General features: G+C 41.0%; 1 protein-coding gene across 3 annotated transcripts in view; it reads right to left on the bottom strand.

Moving 5' to 3' along the window:
• Window positions 1–209: 209 nt before the first annotated feature.
• PLD5 (phospholipase D family member 5) overlaps window positions 210–14,354 on the bottom strand; it is a 424,211-nt gene continuing 410,066 nt past the window's right edge. For 2 of the 3 annotated variants that reach the window (XM_059875556.1, XM_010813167.2), the window contains 3 exons: window positions 13,670–13,838; window positions 8,766–8,880; window positions 210–1,344 (listed from right to left, as the gene is read on the bottom strand). In XM_059875556.1, the coding sequence (XP_059731539.1) occupies window positions 1,097–1,344; window positions 8,766–8,880; window positions 13,670–13,838 (532 nt within the window). In that variant the 3' untranslated portion in view covers window positions 210–1,096. The remainder of the gene's footprint in view (window positions 1,345–8,765; window positions 8,881–13,669; window positions 13,839–14,354) is intronic. The other variant, NM_001205378.1, reaches the window with a different exon arrangement.

The raw sequence follows: 14,354 nt of genomic DNA, 5'->3' as shown, positions 1-14,354 counted from the left end.
GACATACTAGAACAATAATCCAATATTTTTGTTTCTTAGTAAAATATGTTAAGCACAGTATTTAAATTGCATTTCTCTGAAAAGCATTTGGTATATTAAATAGCAGAAGATATATTAAATAGCTCTATAAATGTTTGCTGGCATACTCTTAACAGCAAAGGATTATAAAGAAATTAAAATCTACTTTTAAACACCATAAACTAAACAAAAATGTGAAAAACTACTTTATTCTTATAATGCAGACTGAATAGCTTGCTGGATATTAGCAGGTGGCTACATAATTTTTCTGAGCTTGAGAGAAAGGATACACATTGTTGGCTGTGGTTTTAAAATATCAATTTGGTAGGGAAAAGTGCAGTTGAAAGGTGAAAATTAAAGACTGCTTTTTACATTTTGCATTCATTCTGAACAATTCATACATTTTCAAAAGATACAATCATACTTGGAACTAATGTTTAGGTGAATATAGGGGTGCTATATAACTTTTTGTGAGAAGAGAAAATGATAGAAAATAAAAGCCATGGTATTGGAAAAAATGCAGAAGGAGGCAAAAAGGGTATTTTTCAAGTGTGTTGAAGATGAGCATGAGATGTAAGCTGTTCATGGTTACATGACTATAGAGGTCTTGGAAATGGTTTCCAAGGACAAATACTTGGCTTGATCAGTCCCTTCTCCCGGACAAAATCCTCACGCTCCTCTGCGTCAGCAGTTCTCAGAATGGTGTTAAAGAGCTTACCTCATGCTAAGCTTCCTAAGAACGGACCAGGTGGTCAGCAGAAAAAGTTCTAAAACTAGAAAGGAAGAGGCATCAAAGTCTTAAAATTTGTATGCAAACGTAAAAACTAACCTCCAAGCCAAAATGACATTCTCTGTCAGAAGTAACAAATACAAAATTCTTAAGTTTAGTGTACACGCGGCTAAGATATTGTTAGTTATTACATGTCGTTCAGAGAATATTTTTGTGTGTGCTTTTCCCCTAAAAAAGACATATTAAATTGTTTTTCTCTCCTCAAGTCTTTGTTTTTGTATACATATATATATATATAAATGTGAAATACAAGATGTCCCGTAAGTTTGTTCATTCAGACTACACACTCTAGGGGTCCTTCCCACTTGCGTTGTACATGGCAGTTTTGTTTGAGGGGAGTCTGAGTCTGAAGAGGCTTGAGCAGTTGGGTTGCTTGGTGGGCTGCAAGGTTCTGGCATAGGGCGAGTACCAGTCCCTCTCAAACACATCCTTGAGTTGCTTAATGATGCTTGTGTTGTTCCTCACATCTGCTTGGTTGATAACAAGGCCTGTGCCAGCATTCTGGGTGAAGTCATTCCCCACCCAGTCAAAATTTCCTGCAAAAGACAAAGGAAATGAAGGTGAAGAGTTAATATTCCACTGGGGAATATTCTCCATTTAAAGAAATAGAAAGCAGATTCTATTAAAAAAACAAAACACAAACAAACAAAAAACACCCGGGAACAGTGACAGGGAGACTGAATTGTGTTGACAGCTCATAAAAAAATCCAAGAAGGCTTACATATGGCACATTAATATTTGCATATTATTTTGGCATTTTCTTCAGCTTTGCTCAACTTGAAACTGGAAACAGGAAATTTGATGTTCTTTTTTTGGGTAATGTTATTTCTTATTGATGTTCACAAGGTACACTAAATATAACAACATTTAAAATATATAGGAATACACTTAAACATCCTGTGAACATTTCCTCCCTTCTCAAAGAGACACATCTAATCCATATGTACAAATGAGAGGCACTAATTACAATGCTCAGAAGCTTTCACATCAAAGAAAAAGTTGAGGCCAGAGAAGGAGAACCAGTTTTTAACCAAACACACAAAACACTCCTTGCCTGGGCTGTGAGTCAATTCCCAGTCCCAGAATCAGGCTTCTTAGCCCAGGAATCAGGGAAGTTGTTGCAACAGCAGGTGCCCCAGAGTGACTGCTGGTATAGCTGGTGTATTAATTTACTAGGTCTGCTGTAACAAAGTAGAACAGACCGGAGGCTAAATGTCCACAGTTCTGGAGGCTGAAAGTTCAAGGTCAACGTATTGGCAGGTTGGTTCCTTTTGAAGGCTGTGAAAGCAGGGTCTGTTCCAGGCCTCTCTCCTTGGCTTGTAGATGGCCATCTCCTCCCTGTGTCTCCTTACATTGTCTCCTTTCTGCATATATCTCTGTGTCCAAATTTTCCTCTTGCATAAGGACACCAGTCAAACTGGATGAGAAACCACCCTAATGAACCTCACCTTAACTTGATATTCTCTGTAAGGACCCTGTCTCCAAATAAAGTCATATTCTGAGGGATTAGGAAGTCAACAGACTAATCTTGAAAGAAGCTGAAAGTAACTGAAAGTGAAAGTAACTCAGTCGTGTCTGACTCTTTGTGATCCCATGGACTGCAGCACACCAGGCTTCCCTGTCCTTCACTATCTCCCAGACTTTGCTCAAATTCATGTCCGTTGAGTCGATGATGCTGTCTAACCATCTCATACCCTGCTGCCCTTCTTCTTTGGTTGCCTTCAATCTTTCCCAGCATCAGGGTCTTTTCCAGTGAGTCAGCTCTTCACATCAGGTGGCTAAAGTATTAGAACTTCAGCTTTACCATCAGTCCTTCCAATGAATATTCAGGGTTGGTTTTCTTTAGCATCAACTAATTTGATCTCCTTGTAGTCCAAGGGACTCTGAAGAGTCTTCTCCAGTACCACAGTTTGAAGGCTCAAAGAGGTGAATAAATTTGCCCAACTTCACATAGTTAAATGGTTTATCCAGGTCTCCTAGACTCCATAAGCTATCTTCAATACCATAAACAAAGCATCATTCTCACCAATAAAAATTTAGCCATGTCAAGACTGACAAAGTTATTTCACAAATTACCACTGTCCTCTTTGGTTCAGAGCTAGTTCCACAAGTGAACTGAAGGCTTTTAAATACATAGGTTGACTTTCCTTTTCCTCAGTGGCTTCTCAGGCATCTTGCAGGAGCATTGGTTGAAAGATGTTGAGATCATGGTCCCTGGGTGTCCTTGACCTAAGGCCCTGCAGCCATCTGTGGGAGAAGCTTCTGGGAGAAGGGACACCCATAGAGAGAGTCAATGTCTGTTCCTCTATAGTTCTCGTTCTTTGGCCCCTCCCCTACTCCCTGGAGCTCATTCACATATCAACTCCCTTTTCTGTATGGCACTGCCTGGAATACTGGAAGGTGATTCCTTCCTCCTCCATTTGACTCCTTAAGTTTATTCCTCTAAGTCAAATATTATCAGCATGGAGAAGGAACTCCCCCCTCTCTCTCTTAATATCTCAGCCTACTCCACACAAACACTACAATGATGCTTTCAATAGCTTCATGATAGACATAACTATGGGGGCTTCCTTAGTGGTCTAGTGGTTAAGAATCTGCCTTGCAATGCAAGGGACACTGGTTCGATCCCTGGTCTGGGAAGAACCCACATACCATGGGGCAACTAAGCCTGTGGGCTACAGCTACTGAGCCCCCTGCAGTAATTGCCAATGCCCACATGCCCAAGAGCCCATGCTCCACAACAAGAGAAGCCACGGCAATGAGAAGCCCACACACCACAGCTAGAGGTTAGCCCCCACTCTCCACAACTAGAAAAAGCCCATGTGTAGCAATGAAGACCCAGCGCAGCCAAAAATAAATAAATAAATGAATGTTTTTTTAAAAAGACATACAAGTGAAAGTGAAGTCGCTCATTTGTGTCTGACTTTTTGCGACCCCATGGATTGTAGCCCACGGAATTTTCCAGGCATGGGTAGTGGAGTGGGTTTGCCATTTCCTTCTCCAAAAAGACACAACGTTGACTCAATTTTATTGCTATAAATTAGCAAGCTCCTTGCCGAATGGTTTATGACTGTGTTAGGGTCTGCACAGGGACTCCCTTCGCTGTTGGTGTGTTTTGGACCATGTGCTCTCAGACCATGCTCAGGGGCTTAAGTTTTGTGCAAATGCTCAGGCTAGGTAAACATAGGCCTCAGCCTCTAAGGAGAGGATCAGTAGCTACTCTAGGCTTAGAGTTATTCTGGAACCTGTTGGGAGATGGCACCTTCTAGTCATTCTATAAATGAGACTCTAGCATTCTTGCACACTTTTCAAAGACTTCTTGAGAAGACACTAAAATCTCATCTTATGACTTAAGTGCCAGGCATTAGACCAAGGGCAGTAATTTGTTATCTCATAACATTATCTCATTTGATATTCACTGCAGTCCTGTGAGGTGACAATATTAACTTCACTGTATTGATGAGTAAATTAAGGCACAGAAAAGTTTAGTAATCTGTCCAAGGTGGAAGTGAAAAAATTCCACAGTTGATGTTCAAAAGCCAGGTCTGACTCCACAGCCCACACTTAACTTCTGTTTCATGTCACCTCTGATTTGAAAGGCGTACTTGCTTTGTGCTAACTGTGCTCTTCGCCCTAGACTTCGTCAGCTCCCAGGGTTGGTGCATCAGGCCACGCTGAGATCTCTGCTCCATTCATTTGCATATCTCACTGTTTGAAAGAAACATGCATATGCTTTGGGGGCAACGTGGAGCGGGGCAAGATGATGGGAGAGAAGTGACAAGACTTTGAAATCTTATTCTGCAAAATTCAGCTTTTTTCCTTTAATACAAAGGATGGAGCCAAGATTCTGCATCTTTATTGATTCTCAAGAGTTTTAATTAGTCTGTTCTCAGGAATCACAGCCCTAAAGGTCTACGGGGCATTTCTACACTAGGTGATTGTTTTCCTACCTTTCATCTCCTGATGGCTGGGTTAAACCTCAAAATCACATACATGCTTCAGTAATTTTTCAGTTTGGAAGCTGTTTTACCCAGCTGTTTTTGAGACTGCCATTTCAGCTTCTAGAATGCATACTGAGGCCCCAAATGTCAAGAGAGTTGGGGAACTACCCTCAGGAATACCCTGTGAGGGTGCAAATGAACTCACAGGATATAATATGTAAATAATCAAAATCTTTCAAACAACTTTGCCAAGCTTGACTCAAATATACTCTGGAGAATTTAAAGTAGAGATATGATACTGTCTGGGGAGTCTTCTGTAAGCCTTCAGAGCATTTAATGGAACTATAATTCCATGCAAGGTCTTGTGTGGATTTTTCTTTATTCAGCATTCTCAGCAGGTATTTGAGTGACTTTTAAGAGATTTTCAGAATATGCTGATAATTATTTAAATTATCAGTGAATTTTCCCTCTTTATGCTCTTTAAGCATTTTTATATTAGAACTATGCTTCATTCTAGGGAATTAAAATTTTGCTAAGATGCTATGTGGTGTATTGGAGAAGACTCTTGAGAGTCCCTTGGACTGCAAGGAGATCCAACCATTCCATCCTAAAGGATATCAGTCCTGGGTGTTCATTGGTAGGACAGATGTTGAAGCTGAAACTCGAATACTTTGGCCTCCTGATGCAAAGAACTGACTCATTTGAAAAGACCCTGATGCTGGGAAAGATTGAGGGCAGGAGGAGAAGGGGACGACAGAGGATGAGATGGTTGGATGGCATCACTGACTCGACGGACATGGGTTTGAGTGGACTCCGGGAGTTGGTGATGGACAGGGAGGCCTGGTGTGCTGCAGTTCATGGGGTCACAAAGAATCGGACATGACTGAGCAACTGAACTGAACTGAACTGAAGATGCTATGTGTAAAATGTACTCATTTAAAAATGTATTATAATAAAGAACCACAAAATACACCCCCATAAATAGAGTCAACCAATCATGATGAAGGAGCAAAGGCAATACAATAGAGCAAAAACAGTGTTTTCAACAAATGATGTTAGAAGAACTGGACAGCCACATGTAAAAAAAAGTCTAGACCCAGATCTTATACCCTTCACAAAATGTAACTCAAAATGTGATCATACCTAAATGTAAAATCTGTGTGTGTGTGTGTGTGTGTGTGTGTGAAGTCGCTCAGTCGTGTCCAACTCTGCAACCCTGTGGACTGTAGCCTACCAATTATAAAACTCCTAGAAGGGAATGTATGTTTGTCGCTCAGTCACGTCCAACTCTTTGCGACCCTATGGACTATAGCCCATCAGGCTCCTCTGTCCATGGGATTCTCCAGGCAAGAATACTGGAGTGGGTTGCCATTCCCTTCTCCAGAGAAGGTAACATAAAATGGAATATTATTCAGCAGTAAAAAGAAATGAGTTATCAAGCCATGAAATGACATGGAAGCACCTTAAATGCATATCACTACGTGAAAGAAGCCAATCGTAAAAGGCTACACACTATATGATTGCAACTATATATTTTGAAAACGACAACACTATGCAGATAGTTAAAAAAAAAAAATCAGTGGTTGCCAGGATGGTGTAGAAATGAATAGGTGGAGCACATAGGATTTTAGGGCAGCGAAACTACTCTATATAATACTATAATGGCAGATGCATGTCTTTATAACTTATTGAAAGCCACAGAATGTACAGCACAAAGAAAGAACCCTAATGTAAATGATGAACATGTGTCAGTGTAAGTTCATCAGCTGTGACAAATGCAGCACTCTGGTGAGGGATGTTGGCCATGGGGGACACTGTGCACGTGTAGGGATGGGGGTATATAGGAAATCTCTGTGCCTTCTGCACAGTTTTGCTGTGAACCTAAACTTTAAACAAAAACCAAAGTCTATTTTAAAAATGCCTTATAGGGAAACAAGGGAGAGACTCAGGAATCAGTCTTTGCTAAGAATCTGGTAGACAGAGCAGTGACAGTGTTGGGAGCTTTTCATATATTATCTCATTCAATCCTCATACCACCACCAAAGGGTGGGTGTTATTATCCCCCTTATTTAAAGATAAGGAAATAGAGGCTTTGCAGAGACTCAGAGAGACTGTGTGATTCTATCATCTTCTGTCTTGTGTCAGGGCTTGAAATCAGAGATTTGTCTGACTCCAACACACTTTCTTAATTCATTATAAAGAGTATTTGGATATAAGCACATGTCACTGCTGAGTGTGCGTACAACAATTTACTTTACGTAAACTCTGCAGGTAAAATATTCAGATTTGAGTTCTAATCTCCCACTGTGCCCAAAACTTAATCCATCTCTGTGTTTCCTGTTTCCCAATATTGAACCAGAGGTTCCCACTTTGGACTAAACACATCTGAGTCTGCTTACGTCACTTGTTTAAAAAGAAGCTCATTTCATTCTATTCTCCATGCCTTGATGAACAAGAGAAAATCTAAATTATCACACCTTGTGTCACTGAGAGGGACAACATGAACAAAACAATGTTCTCATATTCTAGAACTGGAATGACATACATTTTAAAAAATTCCAATACTCTATTCTACTAATAAGACACACAACTATTCCAAATGGGAAAAGACAGATCATCTCTACACTGACACAGGAGGCAGTGTCTCCAGGGGCCGACGACAGTGACTTCTGAAGGGCTACAGGGGTGAGGGGTCTGGATGCCCGGCATTTGAAACTTAGCTCTAAAATCTTCCCCCTTACATCTGTATGTTTAATTCATTTCATATTTTATGGCCCAATTTCCTTATTTCTAAACTGTAGGTGATTAAAGCTGCCTTCCCTATTGACATTGTTGCTAAGAGAATCAAAGAAAGTAAGGTGCTTTACAAAGTTAAAAGGGCATATTTTCTATTTACTGACTGACTTTGGAAAAAATAATGCAAATTTCATATTCCTTTATTCCACACCTGTGCTTTTCTTTTCTGCTTTGACTCTGCTACTTCATTTGGACATTGTAAAAACCATTCCAGCTATTTTGTGATCTATGCCCCTTCATTTTATAGATAATAACTTCCACCCTGCCTGTGACAGAATGAGTAAAAAGGTTACCCTGGACCCATACAGGCCATGGGAAAGTAGACTAGATTTGACCCCTTAGTAAATAATAAACCAATAACATATTGTTTCTGTGTCTGGAGCTTTATTACCTTAATAATAATAGCTAATATGAATCAGGTATCATCTATGTGTTAGGTGCTGTAATTGTGCAAGGTGCTTTGTACATATTATCCTAATTAAACACCATCCTATGAGGCAGAAACTAGTCAACCCCCTTTTACAGATGAGAGAACTGAGTTTTAGAGAGCTTAAGTAAGTTGTCCAAAGTTAGCTATTTAAAAAATGGCAGGCATAGGATTATTGCACAGACAGTGTTCATTTGGACATCAAATTTCAATGGTCTGCTTCCCTATTACTCATACAGACTGGCTGTGGTATGGTGGGTAGGAAATGAGCTCTGGGTTCATTCTAGTGCCAGGACTGGCCTTTGATGAACCATCGAATTTCCCGCCTATCGAGCTTCCCTGGTAGTTCAGCTGGTAAAGAATCTGCCTGCAATACAGGAGACCCCAGTTCATTTTCTGGGTGGGGAAGATCCGCTGGAGAAGGGCATGGCAACCCACTCCAGTATTCTTACCTGGAGAATCCCATGGACAGAGGAGCCTGGTAGACTACAGTCCATGGGGTCACAATGAGTTGGACACAACTGAGTGACTAAGCACAAAATAAGACAAATGGACCATGGAATTTCTGCAAAACACTTATGAGAAGACATCCTGTATGGTCTCCTGCTCTATGAACCAAGCCACAGATGAGATGTTTGGTTGAAAAGCTCTTTGCCCTCACTCTCTTGTTTCCTGACCTTGGGGCCTCCCATTCACTGGCAGGGGCTTCCTCACCATGGGGTACACCAGAGTGCAGCTGGGTCACCACTAACCTGCATGGTCCCCTGAGGAGCCTCACAGCCCTGACACCTACCAATATAAGCTGCGCCGTCCGTCACCATGTACTTGTTGCGGTTTAATCTAGGGAAGGTGTGGTTCCTTTGTTCTTTTCTAATGCAAGCATTCTCTCTTTCCAGATCAAAGAATTTCTGTAAGACAATAAGTATATAAATAAACAGGTGAATATAGAGAGCATTTTTGATTTTGTTCAAACACAAAAAGCTTTCTTATCCAAAGATCAGCAATAGACCTCATACTGAGTTATTAAAACTGCAATCTTGTTACTTCATATAGCTGAAGCTATTTTTGGTCTCAAATCCATATAGGCAACCAGAGAGAAAATGAACATGCTCATCCAGGTCTGTAATTAACGCTTTTAAGCAATAAAATGAACATAAAATTCATTCTTTCAACAGGGAGAAGGCCAGAAGTTGTTTAATTCTTATCATCTTATTCATCAGGGTGCACTGACATTTTAACTATGCCTCAGGGTGCTTTCTGTCAAGCATGCCAATGAACTGATTTCCTACATGCTGCATATCTTATAAGAAGCAGCAAGCCCATGTCAATGACTAGCTGAATTGACTGGGGATTTCTAAAGGTCAAAAAAAGGTTTTGCCCAAAGAACAAATAGTTTCCATCTAAACACCTCCGTCTACAAACTCTTTTAATAAGCAACTAAAAAAAAAAAAAAAAATCACACCTTCAGGTCCTGAATTTCAATTCTAATGTGATCCAAAAGCAGCACTCTAGTTCAGCTGGAATGGGGATGGGGTGCTAAGAGATGTGAATGACATCTGGAGTGGCTTCAGGAACCTGCTGAAATGGGCAAGTGCTCAGATGAGGCTTAAACTGTGACTGAGTTCACAGAAGACACCATTAAGGTTAGGACCTCAGATCTCCTCCATATTGAAAAACATTGAACATTTTCAAAACTGCATGGAATCTTTCCAGAATGTCTTACAGTTGTAGAATCATGTGTGTTTGAAGGAGAGAAGATGCAGAGAGAAAAAATGATATGATACCTGAAAATGGAGATATCATTATAGTTTCAAAACTGTAAGTGTCAAAATTTGGTTTGGGGAAATAATGAGAGTTGGTTTTTCCCGTTTTTTGCCTGGAAAATCCCATGGACAGAGGACCCTGGTGGGCTACAATCCATGGGGGTTACAAAGAGTTGGACATGACTGAGCATGCACACATACACACAGATTGAGAAAGGAATGATAAGCTAAGCGATCTCTAAGGTCCCTTCCAGCCCTGAAAATTCTAATCTATTTTGGTTTTTTTTTTGGTAGAACCCTTGAGATCAATGGTACACAGGTCTAAATCTACCACCTAAGAATTTTCTATTGCACATTCCAGAGGAAGGTTCTCCTACTGCCATATTACCATGATCACAGGCAATGTAGCCTGGATCACCCTATTTCCTCAGTTCCTATCTTCTGCAAAATCTGTGTCAGATTTGATGGGTTCACATATAGCCTTGGTGGACTCTTCAGATGGACTTAATAACCTGTGAATGCTCTTATGTCATGGTTTTACACTTGTGTGGTCACATGAAACTAATTAACAGCCAGCAATCATTCTGCTTGGATTTTCTATCACAATACCTGTCTGTACAATAGGCTCGTTCCTTCTGAGGAAGATATTACTATAGAATCAAGAAAAATTTGAGAAAGAATAAATTATGCATCCTAATTTAAGTCAGTGATGGCATCACAGCTTAAGGCTTGACTGAGAGCCCATTTCCTCCAGAGAGTTGACAATGACCCAAAAGAGGGAAAACAGATCTTTCTGGGGGACTATAGCAGAAAGTGAAGAGGAACTAAAAAGCCTCTTGATGAAAGTGAAAGTGGAGAGTGAAAAAGTTGGCTTAAAGCTCAACATTCAGAAAACAAAGATCATGGCATCCAGTCCCATTGCTTCATGGGAAATAGATGGGGAAACAGTGGAAACAGTGTCAGCCTTTATTTTGGGGGCTCCAAAATCACTGCAGATGGTGACTGCAGCCATGAAATTAAAAGACACTTACTCCTTGGAAGGAAAGTTATGACCAACCTAGATAGCATATTCAAAAGCAGAGACATTACTTTGCCAACAAAGGTCTGTCTAGTCAAGGCTATGGTTTTTGCAGTGGTCATGTATGGATGTGAGAGTTGGACTGTGAAGAAGGCTGAGCGCCGAAGAATTGATGCTTTTGAATTGTGGTGTTGGAGAAGACTCTTGAGAGTCCCTTGGACTGCAAGGAGATCCAACCAGTCCATTCTGAAGGAGATCAGCCCTGGGATTTCTTTGGAAGGAATGATGCTGAAGCTGAAACTCCAGTATTTTGGCCACCTCATGCGAAGAGTTGACTCATTGGAAAAGACTCTGATGCTGGGAGGGATTGGGGGCAGGAGGAGAAGGGGATGACAGAGGATGAGATGGTTGGATGGCATCACTGACTCGATGGACGTGAGTTTGAATGAACTCCGGGAGTTGGTGATGGACAGGGAGGCCTGGCATGCTGTGATTCATGGGGTCGCAAAGAGTCGGATATGACTGAGCAACTGAACTGAACTGAACTGAAGATGACATCAGAGATCATATTGTATTCACTGACATATTTTTAGACATCTAACATGCTGTAGGTGACAGCAAAGACATTTCAAAAGTGACTTGTTAATTTATTTAAAAAACCTTCATTTAACTAGGAAAGCTTGGTGAGTGCTATGTCTTTCCACGAGCCACCTCATGGATACAAACTCACAAAGCCAGGGGTGAGGGTGCATACTCATCTAAGGATGAGGATTACCAGGCTATCTGCTTTATCAGTGCTCCTAAGCTCCTGAAGACATGCTATGTGCAAGATCCCAACTTTCACTTTTGTTAGAAAAGCTCTTCATCTATTTGTGGTCTTGGCATTGGGGCCATAAGATTCTTTCTCATCTATGCTTATCTTGATGCTTAGAAATGCATGGCCTGGCTTATACAGAGATTGAAGTCTCTGTTTTAAAAAATGTCCAGCAGGAAACTATTAATGTTCGCTTTATTCAAGTAATGTGACCATGAGTGTTCAAAAAGATGAAGCTGAGTAAATACTGTAGAGGTTAAAAATGATGGATTCTACTTTCCTTGCAATTTCTTGTAAGACTTAAATAAGAATCCTTAACATTTCATGCCAGAGATTTCAGCTGACAGTGCCTCAGTGGCAGGCGTGCAGTGGGGTCAGGAAAGGGGTTGGTGGAGACAGCTGAGTGGTTCTGAGAGGAAGTCAAAAGAGGACATTGGAGCAAATGCATCATGTGCCATAGGCCCCAGGTACTCTCTTCTGCCTCTGCTTGTATTACCTTTGTCTTATTTTCTATATTCTGATGCTTTGACATCTGGGGCCTTGCTGAGTATGGAGAGACTGTCTGTCCTTCAGAGAATGAAGGCTACAGGGATTTCACCTCCTCTAGGCCTAATTCATAGGGCTTCCCTTGTGGCTCAGCTGGTAAATAATCCGCCTGCACTGTGGGAGACCTGGGTTTGATTCCTGGATTGCGAAGATCCTCTGGAGAAGGGAAAGGCTACCCATTCCAGTATTCTGACCTGGAGAATTCCATGGACTGTATAGTCCATGGGGTCACAAAGAGTCAGACACGACTGAGCGACTTTCCCTTTAAGGGCCTCCTGTGCACTCCTCCAATATTTCTCTTCCTCTGACTGGCTTTGGGGTATTGAGGCTCAAGGCAGTCTTGGAAGCCATGTATCAAAGTTTACAGTGGAGCCTGTGTCATCTGGGTCCCTGAATGCTTCATGCATGGTGCAAAACTTTATTACTTAGAAGAGGTCTCAGTATACATTTGTTGAATGTCCACAGTGGAGGTTGGGGAAAGCTGAGATCTAAAGGATTAGTGGGCATGAATCAGGTAAAGCATGGAGAAGAGTGCTGTAGGAGAGGAAAGAACATGTACAAGGGCCCTGAGGGGAGGATAAGGATGCTACATGTGTGGACCAGAGGAGAGTAAAAGATGAGCTAGAGAGCTAGCACGTTTAGAATCGTATGAATCCTCAACCCTGCCTCCCTCACAGGATGCAGAGTTGGATCAGCACATGGCCTGAGGGACCTGGAACAAGGACAGGATCCCAGGCTGGGGAAGTCTGCACTGGTGCATGTTCCAAGGCTCTGCTGCTCACTATCTTACAAATAAGAACAGTAGATGAAGGAGGAAGTTCAAACAAAATGGAGAGGATGCAACTGAAAGTGTGGATAAAGAGGGCTAGGCTGGTACCAGGAAACTTGGGTTCTAGTCTCCTTTTTTGGGGGGAGATACTTTGCCAACAAAGGTTCGTCTAGTCAAGGCTATGGTTTTTCCTGTGGGCATGTATGGATGTGAGAGTTGGACTGTGAAGAAGGCTGAGCGCCGAAGAATTCATGCTTTTGAACTGTGGTGTTGGAGAAGACTCTTGAGAGTCCCTTGGACTGCAAGGAGATCCAACCAGTCCATTCTGAAGGAGATCAGCCCTGGGATTTCTTTGGAAGGAATGATACTGAAGCTGAAACTCCAGTACTTTGGCCACCTCATGCGAAGAGTTGACTCATTGGAAAAGACTCTGATGCTGGGAGGGATTGGGGGCAGGAGGAGAAGGGGACGACAGAGGATGAGATGGCTGGATGGCATCACTGACTCGATGGACGTGAGTCTGAGTGAACTCCGGGAGTTGGTGATGGACAGGGAGGCCTGGTGTGCTGCGATTCATGGGGTCGCAAAGAGTTGGACACGACTGAGCGACTGATCTGATCTGATCTGATGATTATCTCGAAAAACTACTCAACCTACTTTTTGAGGTATTTTTCACTCTCAAAGACTGTTGTCCTAGTTCTGATTGGAAGCACATGTGTATGCTTATAGCTTTCACAGATGCATGAAGAAAATTAGATTTTAATAGCTCAGTCAATACAATACTTACAACTTTCAAACTGCAGTTGGCTATTTCAGTGCAAATAGCTTTAAGAGATGAAATAAAGTTAAATGTGAGGGGGTCAGTTTCCTTCCAGAAGCTTATAAGGAGTCGAACTTTGACGCTCCGCAGAACTAATGCTTCTCTGATTTTCCCGTCCAAGTCTGGCCAGTAAGTCCTGTAGAAATAATATTCATACAGATAAAATAAAGAAAATTATTTTGTTTTCGGGGAAAAAAAAATTACTAGACCGCAGAGAACACTGACATTAACTTGATCATTATGTGATCATTTATATTACAGATTAAATCAGCCTCTAATTTATAAATCCTGTAGAAATAATATCCATAAAGATAAAATAAAAGAAAATTAGTTTGGAGAAAGAAATTTATTAGACTACAGAGAACATTGATATTAACTTGGTCACTATGTGATCATTTATATTATAGATTAGATCAGCCTCTAATCTATAATATAAATACTGTAGAAATAATATCCGTATAGATAAAGAAAATCAGTTACTTTGGGGAAAGAAATTTACTAGACTACAGAGAGCACTGACATTAACTGAATCATTACTTGATCATTTATATTATAGATTAAATCAGCCTCTAATCTATAATATAAATAACCTTGAGGATATGTTGATAAAATGCTCGTCTCCTGGGTTAGAACATTGAGAAATGGTGCTTTA

Source organism: Bos taurus, chromosome 16, assembly GCF_002263795.3.
Source record: "Bos taurus isolate L1 Dominette 01449 registration number 42190680 breed Hereford chromosome 16, ARS-UCD2.0, whole genome shotgun sequence".
In the NCBI taxonomy this organism is placed as follows: Eukaryota; Metazoa; Chordata; class Mammalia; order Artiodactyla; family Bovidae; genus Bos; species Bos taurus.
The sequence above is the reverse complement of the archived record's forward strand: the minus strand, read 5'-3'. Positions and strand labels throughout refer to the sequence as shown.